The sequence below is a fragment of the Colobus angolensis genome, unplaced genomic scaffold (assembly GCF_000951035.1).
Source record: "Colobus angolensis palliatus isolate OR3802 unplaced genomic scaffold, Cang.pa_1.0 Scaffold15, whole genome shotgun sequence".
NCBI classification, from domain to species: Eukaryota; Metazoa; Chordata; class Mammalia; order Primates; family Cercopithecidae; genus Colobus; species Colobus angolensis.
This window is the reverse complement of record NW_012114599.1, coordinates 10,734,974-10,745,387: the sequence shown is the minus strand read 5'-3', so window position 1 is coordinate 10,745,387 and position 10,414 is coordinate 10,734,974. Positions and strand designations below refer to the sequence as shown.

At 48.1% G+C, this 10,414-nt stretch overlaps 1 protein-coding gene across 1 annotated transcript in view; it reads left to right on the top strand.

Moving 5' to 3' along the window:
* Positions 1-8,341, top strand: part of GALM (galactose mutarotase (aldose 1-epimerase)) — a 93,390-nt gene extending 85,049 nt beyond the window's left edge. The window contains exons 5-7 of the mRNA XM_011935947.1: positions 1,763-1,904; positions 5,078-5,252; positions 7,081-8,341. Coding sequence (XP_011791337.1) covers positions 1,763-1,904; positions 5,078-5,252; positions 7,081-7,158 — 395 coding nt within the window. The 3' untranslated portion in view covers positions 7,159-8,341. The remainder of the gene's footprint in view (positions 1-1,762; positions 1,905-5,077; positions 5,253-7,080) is intronic.
* The last annotated feature ends 2,073 nt before the right edge of the window (positions 8,342-10,414 follow it).

Genomic DNA, 10,414 nt, shown 5'->3' with positions numbered 1-10,414 from the left:
GGTGGTTCTCGAGGTCAGGAGTTCAAGACCAGCCTGGCCAATATGGTGAAACCCTGTGTCTACACAAAAATTAACTGGGTGTGATGGTGTGCGCCTGTATTCCCAGCTCCTCGGGAGGCTCAAGAATCGCTTGAACCCAGGAGGCAGAGGTTGCATTGAGCCAAGACTGCGCCATTGCACTCCAGCCTGGGCAACAGGCAGGGGGAAAGTACGTTAAAAAAAAAAAAAGAAAGAGAGAGAGAGAGAGAGAAAGGAAATGTCCTCTTTTACTCAGATAGATTTGTGTGTTCTCTCAGCATTTAGGAACCCACAAAAGCAGAACCAAATGTTTTAAATGACTGGCAATTGGTTCTTCTTTTACTTTTTAAATTATTTTAATGGTAAGGTACAAGTTCCTGCTTTTTCTTAGCCTCCTAAGATTTCAGCCCTACTTTGCATGCTAATTCTCTCCCCTAATAACAGTAGAAGCCAAGTTCCTAAAATTGCCATTTGACCACATGAAAGGAAAAAATAATTATCACCCTAAAAGAGTATGTTAACCTCCTATCACTTGCATTTACCTTTAAATATATGAGACAGCTCTGGGACTATAAGAAAACTTTTTAGGCCAAGCATGGTGGCCCACACCTGTAATCCCAGCACTTCGGGAGGCCAAGGCGGGTGGATCACCTGAGGTCAGGAATTGGAGACTAGCCTGGTCAACGTGGTGAAACCCTGCCTCTACTAAAAATACAAAAATTAGCTGGGCGTAGTGGTGTGTGCCTGTAATCCCAGCTACTTGGGAGGCTGAGGTGGGAGAATTGCTTGAACCTGGGAGGCGGAGGTTGCAGTGAGCCGAGATCGTGCCACTGCACTCCAGCCTGGGCGACACAGCAAGACTCCATCTTTAAAAAAAAAAAAACTTTTAAGAAGACTCAACTGTATCATTGTTTCCGGCTCTGAAACAGAGCCCTTTTCTCTTTCCTCTTCAAAATGAAATGGCTGGAGCGATTTGGCCTGCTACAGAGGAACCTGGGATTCTCTGTTCTTGGTGCAAGGTTCTAGCACCTAACTGTTACTTACTCCTGGGTGGGCCATAATTTTAAGAGGAAGTGGATCACCTTATCCTGGGGTTTTCCACCTGAGCTGCTCAGAACCTGTACTTGATTCAGCCAGAACAACTCTGGCTTTTATATATATATGTTACTATATATTTATGAGTATGTATTTTCCATTGTCCCTTGGAATCCACAGGAGACTGGTTCCAGGACCTCCTACTGATACTTAAATCATTGGACACTCTAGTTCGTTCTATAAAATGGTGCAGTATTTGCATATAATCTGAGCCCATACTCCCATATACTCTATTTACTTATTTCTTTATTTGAGGGTTGTTTTGTTTTGTTTTCTCTTCCCCACCCTCTCCATATTTGTTTGTTTTTGAAGACAGTCTCATTCTGTCACCTATGCTGGAGTGCAGTGGTGCAATCGTGGCTCACTATAGCCTTGACCTCCTGGGCTCAAGCAGTCCTCTTGCCTCAGCCTTCTCAATAGCTGAGACCACAGGCACACATCGCTATGCCTGGCTAATTTTTTACTTGTATTTATTTATTTATTTTGGTAGAGATGGGGTCTCTGCATGTTTCCCAGGATCTGGGCTCCCATCTCCTTAACAAATTAAAATGAAGGTGGAGAGGGTAGAACCAGTGAGTGTTTGGGGAGGTTCTATATAAAGATGAAACTTGGGCATTTATCATCTTTGTTTTCTGTCTCCTCCCATCAGGAGAAGTTGCCCTGGTGCAAGGAACTGCATTTGACCTGAGAAAGCCAGTGGAGCTGGGAAAACACCTGCAGGACTTCCAGCTCAATGGTTTTGACCACAATTTCTGTCTGAAGGGATCTAAAGAAAAGCATTTTTGTGCAAGGTGAGGTACTTTTCACTTCCTGAGTCTGTAAGGAAGAAAGAAATGACACCAACTCCTATTTTCCTTTGGGGCTTTTCCTCTGGCCACATCAGTAGTATTTACCATGCTACAGGTGACCCAATACCACATCCCATATTTTCTCAAAGCTCCCGTGGCACAGGTGAGCTCTGTAGAATGTATCCCCTCCCGCTGCCTGCCATTACCCCTATGCCTCCTGCTCGGCACCCCTTCTCTCACTCTCTGCCTGTTCTTTAAGGCTCATTTTCTGTTAGAAGCCTTAACTCTTTCTAGCGTAAGTCACCTCGGCCATCATTGAACTTCCAGAGGCTTTGTGTTTTCTTGATCTGTGACTTATGCCTGCCTACTCCATGGCCAGTTGGAGGCTAGGCGTCTCCCGCAGCACTCACCGCCTCCAGCCTTGATCGATAGACACTTGTGTGCACACTCTCGCCTTCTCACCAAATCCCAGCTCCTCATGTCATTTCATCTTTGTGAAGCCCTACCTCTACCCTAACACCTAATATCATCCTTGGCACTAGCAAATAATGAATAAATATTTGCGGAATTAACGGTTTGTTTTTTTTGTGAAACAGAGTCTTGCTCTGTCGCCCAGGCTGGAGTACAGTGGCACAATCTAGGTTTAATGCAACCTCCGCCTCCCGGTTTCAAGCGATTCTCCTGCCTCAGACTCCTGAGTAGCTGGGATTACAGGCATGCGCCACCATGCCCAGCTGATTTTTGTATTTTTAGTAGAGATGGGGTCTCACAATGTTGGTCAGGCTGGTCTTGAACTGTTGACCTTGTAATCCACCCACCTTGGCCTCCCAAAGTGCTGGGATTACAGGGGTAAGCCACTGCACCCGGCTCAACAGTTTTTAAATAAAGCAGAGAAAATGACTCAAACCTAATAGTGACAGAAAAAAGGTCAAAGACCTTCTCCGGGCTGGGGGTGGTGGCTCACGCCTGTAATCCCAGCACTTTGGGCGGCTGAGGCGGGCGGATCACTTGAGATCAGGAGTTCTAGACCAGCCTGGCCAACGTGGTGAAGCTCTGTCTCTACTAAAAATACAAAAATTAGCCGGGTGTGGTGGCGCGGGCCTATAGTCCCAGCTACTCGGGAGGCTGAAGCAGGAGAATCACTTGAACCAGGGAGGTGGAGGTTGCAGTGAGTGGAGATTGCACCACTGCACTCCAGCCTAGGTGACAGAAAAAAAAAGAAAAAATCCTTTCCCTGACTCTGAACCCCAGCACAAGGTCCCCGCAGTGTTCCTGCAGCTCCACCCCACTTTCCTCCTCTGTGCTCTTACTCACATTCCTCTCCCCACTCCGGGAGACCCTCCTGCTCTCTCCCCATTTACCCAAGTCCTAACCCTCCTTCTCCAAGCATCTTTCTCAGAACCTCTTGGTTAACTGCCTGTGGTGGGGATGTTTTAACTATTTCATGCATGTGTTTTGCCTCTCAGTGAAACTGTAAGACCCGGGCCTGTTTTAATCTATATCCCTTCAACACCAAGTGCAGGACCAGGCAGGAAACTCCCCACTGTAGAGGCCTGGATTTTTATGTTTTATTTTGCTTTGTTTAGTTTGTGAGACAGGGTCTTGCTTCATCACCCAGGCTGGAGTGCAGTGGCGAGACCGCAACTCACCTGCAACCTCGACCTCCCAGGCTCAAGCAATCCTCCCACCTCAGCCTCCCAAGTAGCTAGGACCATGAGCCTATCTAGGTTTTTTAATCATTTATTTTTGTAGAGATAAAGTCTCACTATATTTCCAGGGGTGGTCCCAAATTCCTGAGTTCAAGCAATCCTCCTGCCTTAGCCTCCCAAAGTACTGGGATTACAGGCTCCACCATGTTCGGCCAAGGCCTGATTTAAAAAAAGAAAAAAAGAACACAGTGACTCTAGTGAAAACTCACAGCAGGACTGTTATGAGGGGAGACCTAACTAAAAAACAGCCTGCTTAAGTCCCAGGGAAGGGAACAGTTTTAATTTAGAAAAGCTTCTCTTCACTTTCATGAGACAAGGCTAGTGGTTTTGCCAGGTCAAGCAGAGAGCCCCAATTCTTTATGAAAAAGCATCTCAGTAGGGCATGGTGGCTCACACCTGTAATTCCAGAACTTTGGGAGGCTCAGGCGGGTGGATCACCTGAAGTCAGGAGTTCAAGACCAGCATGGCCAACATGATGAAACCCCTTCTCTGCTAAAAATACAAAAATTAGCCAGGCGTGATGGTGGGCACCTATAATCCCAGCTACTCAGGAGGCTGAGGCAGGAGAATCGCTTGAACCCAGGGGGCAGAAGTTGCAGTGAGCCAAGATTGCACCACTGCACTCCAGGCTAGGCAACAGAGCAAAACTCTGTCTCAAAAAGAAAATAATCTCAGGCCGGGTGCAGTGGCTCTCATGCCTGTAATCCCAGCACTTTGGGAGGCTGAGGTGGTCAGATCACCTGAGGTCAGTAGTTCAAGACCAGCTGGGCCAACATGGTGAAACCCCGTCAATACTAAAAGTACAAAAAATCAGCTGGACGTGGTGGCGGGCACCTGTAATCTCAGCTACTCTAGAGGCTGAGGCAGGAGAATCGCTTGAACCAAGAGGGCAGGGATTGCAGTGAGCCAAGATCACACCACTGCACTCTACCCTGGGCGACAGAGCCAGACTCCGTCTCAAAACAAACAAACAAACAAACAAACAAACAAAAAGGAGCTGGATGTGGTGGTGCGCACCTGCAGTCCCAGCTACTGGGAAGCTGAGGTGGGAGAATTGATTGAGCCTGGGAGGCTGAGGTTGCAGTGAGCTGAGGTCATGCCACTGCACTCCAGCCTGGGCAATAGAGCAAGACTCTATTTCAAAAAAAAAAAAAAGAACCTCAGCCTCTCCAGGACCTTCTTCTCTCCAACCTGGCTGCTGCCTTCCTCCCTACTCCCCAGCTGGCAAGAGTGAGTCTGTTTTGTGATGCCCCAAAGAAGCCAAGATCAGAGTGAGACGTTGCTACCGAGGATCCTGAAAGCCACCTGCTCATGCCTTGCCTTTGAGACTGGAAGAATTTTCCATCGTGCTCTTCCTACCTTCATCTCCTCCTTATATCTGGTCCCTGCTCTGTGGCTGGGTCTGATTCCTGTCTCAAAGCTGCCTGCTTTCTGCCCTGGACTCATGTGGTTTGTGTTTCTTACCAGGGTGCATCATGCTGCAAGCGGGCGAGTACTAGATGTATACACCACCCAGCCCGGGGTCCAGTTTTACACGGGCAACTTCCTGGATGGCACATTAAAGGGCAAGAATGGAGCTGTCTATCCCAAGCACTCTGGTTTCTGCCTGGAGACTCAGAACTGGCCTGATGCAGTCAATCAGGTAATGCCACAGGCTGGCTTGTCAGAGTGGAGTTGTGTCCAAGGTCACACTGTACGACAGAGTTCACTACACTCGGATCAGGCTGTATGATTCAAAAGTTCAGGCTTTGTTTGTTAGGTTGTTTTTTGAGACAGAGTGTCATTCTTGTCGCCCAGGCTGCAGTGCAGTGATGCGATCTCAGCTCACTGCAACCTCCGTCTCCTGGGTCCAAGTGATTCTCCTGCCCCAGCCTTCCAAGTAGCTGGGATTATAGGCACCTACCACCATGCCTGGTTAATTTTTGTATTTTTAGTAGAGATGGGGTTTCATCATGTTGGTCAGGCTGGTCTCAAACTCCTGACCTCAAGTGATCCACCTGCCTTGGCCTCCCAAACTGCTAGGATTACAGGCATGAGCCACTGTGCCCGGCTCAAAAGTTCATGCTTATTCTCTTCTCCAAGTCACAGAAAACCCACAGCCAAGCTACTGACATGGGATTTACATGGTTTTAAGAAAGCTCAAAGCCTTTATCTAGTTTGTTTCTCCTTACCAATACCTTCTCATTTTCTGCAGCCACACTTAAGGAGAGCTTCCATATCGTCTCCTCCTATGTGCTCCCTCATAACTTTCTTTTCTGGTTGTTACCTAAAGCAGTACTCCTGAAAGTGCCAGCCCACAATAAGAAGCTTGCACCTTGGGCTGGGCAAGGTGGCTCATGCCTGTAATCCCAGCACTTTGGGAGGCTGAGGCAGGAGGATTGCTTGAACCTGAGATTGAGGCTAACCTGGGGAACACAGGGAGACCTCATCTTTACAGATTATTAGAAAAATTAGCCAAGTGTGGTGGTGCACACCTGTGGCCCCAGCTACTTGGGAGGCTGAGGTGGGAGGATCACCTGAGCCTGGGAGGTCAAGGCTACAGTGAGCCATGATCACACCACTGCACTTTGGCCTGTGCAACAGAATGAGACCCTGTCTTAAAAAAAAAAAAGGGGGGGCCGGGCACGGTGGCTCAAGCCTGTAATCCCAGCACTTTGGGAGGCCGAGGCAGGCAGATCACGAGGTCAGGAGATCGAGACCATCCTGGCTAACACGGTGAAACCCCGTCTCTACTAAAAAATACAAAAAACTAGCTGGGCGAGGTGGCAGGCGCCTGTAGTCCCAGCTACTCGGGAGGCTGAGGCAGGAGAATGGCAGGAGCCCGGGAGGCGTAGCTTGCAGTGAGCTGAGATCCGGCCACTGCACTCCAGCCCGGGCCACAGAGCGAGACTCCGTCTCAAAAAAAAATAAAAAGGGGGCCAGGTGCGGTGGCTCACACCTGTAATCCCAATACTTTGAGAGGCTGAGGCAGGCGTATCACTTGAGGTCAGGAGTTCACGACCAGTCTGGTTAACATGACAAAACCCTGTCTCTAGTAAAAATACAAAAATTAGCTGGGCATGGTGGCAGGTGCCTGTGATCCCAGCTGCTCAGGAGGCTGAGGCAGGAGAATCGCTTGAATCCAGGAAGCAGGATTTGCAGTTAGCTGAGATTGTTCCACTGCACTCCAGCCTGGGCAACAGAAGTGAGACTTCATCTCAAAAAAAAAAAAAAAAAAATCTACACCTTGCACCGGATTATGGATCAACACACTGCTTCCCTTCATCAGGAAAGCCTTCCTTTAACAAAGTGTGCTTTTTTTTCACTCTGATTAAACTTCTTTATCTCACCATGAACCAATCACAAAGAGTTCCCGCACTGGCGGCCCTCCACGGAGCACTGGTCTAGGGGACTGTCCAGAAGCCCACCTGAATGGTTCCTGTTGCAGCCTGTGGTGTCAAATGTCACCTGTGTTGTTTCCCCCTTCACAGCCCCACTTCCCTCCTGTGCTGCTGAGGCCTGGTGAGGAGTATGACCACACCACCTGGTTCAAGTTTTCTGTGGCTTAAGAAGGTATGAAGATATGATCCAGTCCAGGGCTAGGCTCAGTCGCCTGTCTCCTGTCCAGAAAAAAGGTGAAGATTAAGAAGCTTTCAGAATGATTCTATGGATTAAAATCATACAAATGGTGGCTGTCGTGAGAATCAGCCTGGGTATTGATTTCCTTTTCTAGTGACTGGCTCCAGGCCATGTCTAATGACCAGCTCGATTCCCTGTGCAGTTCAGAGGGCAAGTGAACCCAACCAACAATGTCGTCATCTAAGCCCTGATCCTAGCCAGGGACTCCCATGCTGCTTTTGGCTCCATCTCTCCACGCTGCCTCTTTCAACTTTTCGCCCTTCCTTTCTTTAAAGCTATTCTTGTATTGCTTTTGTTTCCTCCTCCTTCACTTCCAACCGCTGTCAGCAGCACTCTGGAGTTTTCAAATGTCACATTAGCTCACCCTGCATGCTGGGAGATGGATCTGTCTCTATACAGCAGTAGATGATTGATAAGTGAGGAAACTGAGACTTAGAGAGGTTGAAGACCAACAAGCTAATAAATAAAAAGTTGAGGCCGGGCACGGTGGCTCACGCCTGTAATCCCAGCACTTTGGAAGGCCGAGGCAGGCGGATCACGAGGTCGAGATCGAGAGCATCCTGGCTAACACGGTGAAACCCCATCTCTACAAAAAAAAATTAGCCAGGTGTGGTGGCACGCGCCTGTAGTCCCAGCTACTTGGAAGGCTGAAGCAGGAGAATCGCTTGAACCTGGGAGGTGGAGGTTGCAGTGAGCCAAGATCGTGCCATTGCACTGGGCAACAGAGCAAAACTCCATCTCAAAAGAGAGAGAGAGAAAAAAAAAACAGCTCTCTCTCTCTCTCTAATGAGAGGGAGGGGACTTCCGAGAGGAAAAGGCCTGCAAGAGCCTTTGGGTTGACTAAGAAAGCACAGCCAGGCCAATGCTTGGGAAGAAAGGCAGGCAAGCACTGGAGACAGGAGATATTAGGGTGAAGAGAGCGCCTTGCCTTCCACAGCACAGTGAGGATGACATTGCACCAGGGACAGAGGTTGTGTTATATGACAAGGCTGGGGGCTCCTTCTTTCCTAGACAATCAAAGCATTGGTGATGGGTTTTGGTTGGTGATTTTGAAAAAAAAGTATGTTGTACTAATATATACTGTACTGAATTGAAATAAAACCAAAATCTGCATCTTCAAAAGACTTGTTCCTTTACTCAGCTTTAAGTCTCTCAGGCGTGGACCTTTGGGAAATGGACCGAGAATATGGGTGTGTTCTGGATTCTACGTTGCCCTCCAGTGGGAGCCCCGGCATTTTCCTGCCTAACAGTTAGGAAAGCTATCTCAGTGGAAGTCGCGTTCCATACTTCCTCTTTCTTTGTAACCGATAATCAACCAAAGATCTTATTTATTTTTAAATTCATTTCGGCATGGATTTTCTGAGCACCTGCTCTGTACACAGCCCTCTGCTGGGTCTGTGAAGGGGTTCAAGTCAGGTGTGATGCTGCCCACGACAGCCCGTCAGGTGGGGCAAGTACTCAGTTGTCTTCTCACTGGTGAGGTTAACTTTGGTGACTTGAGGCTGCCTGCAGGTCTCTCCACTCTTAAAGTTACCAATGTATACATTAGCCGAGAGGCCTCAGAGATGAACTATTAAGCTGACTGCAACCCAGCTACCAATTTGATTAAATTGTTCAATGCAGGGTTCTCATACTCTAGGTGCCAGCAATCATTTAGGAAATCCCAGAGAAGAGAATGAACGTTTTCTTATTCACAAGTGCAGGGTTACCAGTTGCCCCTGCTTTCTGTATCCTGACCAAAAGTCACAGAGTGCCTTGACCTCTGTCCCCTAGCCAGCTGCAGGTTTTTCCCAGCAGGCTTGAACCCAAACCGGGCCTTGAACATTCCCAGGCACTGATAAAGCTGTCTAGGTTGTTCCCTAAAACACTAAAAGAAACTGGCACTGGGCCGGGCATGGTGGCTTACACCTGTAATCCCAGCACTTTGGGAGGCCGAGGCAGGTGGGTCACCTGAGGTCAGGCATTCAAGACCAGCCTGGCCAGCATGGTGAAACCCCATCTCAACTGAAAAAAAAATACAAAAAAATTAGCTGGGCATAGTGGCAGGTGCCTGTAATCTCAGCTAGTCAGGAGGCTGAGACAGGAGAGTTGCTTGAGCTCGGGAGGCGGAGGTTGCAGTGAGCCAAAATTGCGTCATTGCACTCCAGCCTGGCAGACAGAGCGAGACACTGTCTCAAAAAAAAAAAAGAAAAGAAAAAAGAAACTGGCTCTGGCCCTGAGCCAAATTCCTTAAACTGTCAGAGAAGCTCCCTCACTACTGACATACCTGGGCAGAACACCCCTTTTCTCTCTCAGCGATTGCTACAGCACTCTGTAAGGAAGTTCCTCTAATACATGCTTTGGATTGATCACCCTGGCGCTTACAGCTTCTTTCTTTGGAATCCCAGCCGGCCCTATCTCGAGACAGCTTGGAGCACTCCCTGGTGGGGTCTCCCCTGCCGCCACTATGGGGACGATTCCAGCCCTGGATCCACTGAGACAAAACAAAGAAATGTAACAACTACAAATTAGTTCTTAGTGTAACGGCCTCTAGGTTTGAGAATGCCAAATTAATTAATTTATTATTAATTAGCCAAATGCTTTGTTTTCTTCTGTCCAAAAAGAGTATTGTTTTTATAAGAAGCTAAGTATCCAGGAGTCCAAGTAAGGATACTCATCGCCTGTGGGGCAGCTCAAATAAGTTACTGGCATTTAAATTAATGGTGTTTATAAAAGCAAGTAAAAAGGCGGCCAGACGCGGTGGCTCACGTCTGTACTCCCAGCACTTTCGGAGGCCGAGGCGGGCGAATCACCCAAGGTCAGGAGTTCGAGACAACCTGGTGAAACCCCGTCTCTACTAAAAATACAAAAAAATTAGCTGGGTGTGGTGGCGTGTGCCTATAATCCCAGCTACTCAGGAGGCTGAGAGAGGGGAATTGCTTGAACCAGGGAGGCGGAGGTTGCAGTGAGCCGAGATCTCGCTACTGCACTCCAGCCTGGGCAACAGAGCGAGACTCTTGTCTTAAAAAAAAAAAAATGGCTACGTTTGTCACACCATGCATCTGAGGGAAGCAAAAATTTAGAGAAACTCTTTTTGCGGCAGCAACCAATCTGTCCTTTTTCATGAAACACACGAGAACTTTGCTTGAGAAGCCCTTCCATGTACTTATAAGACATAGATTGTGACATGTGGTACTTATAAGATAG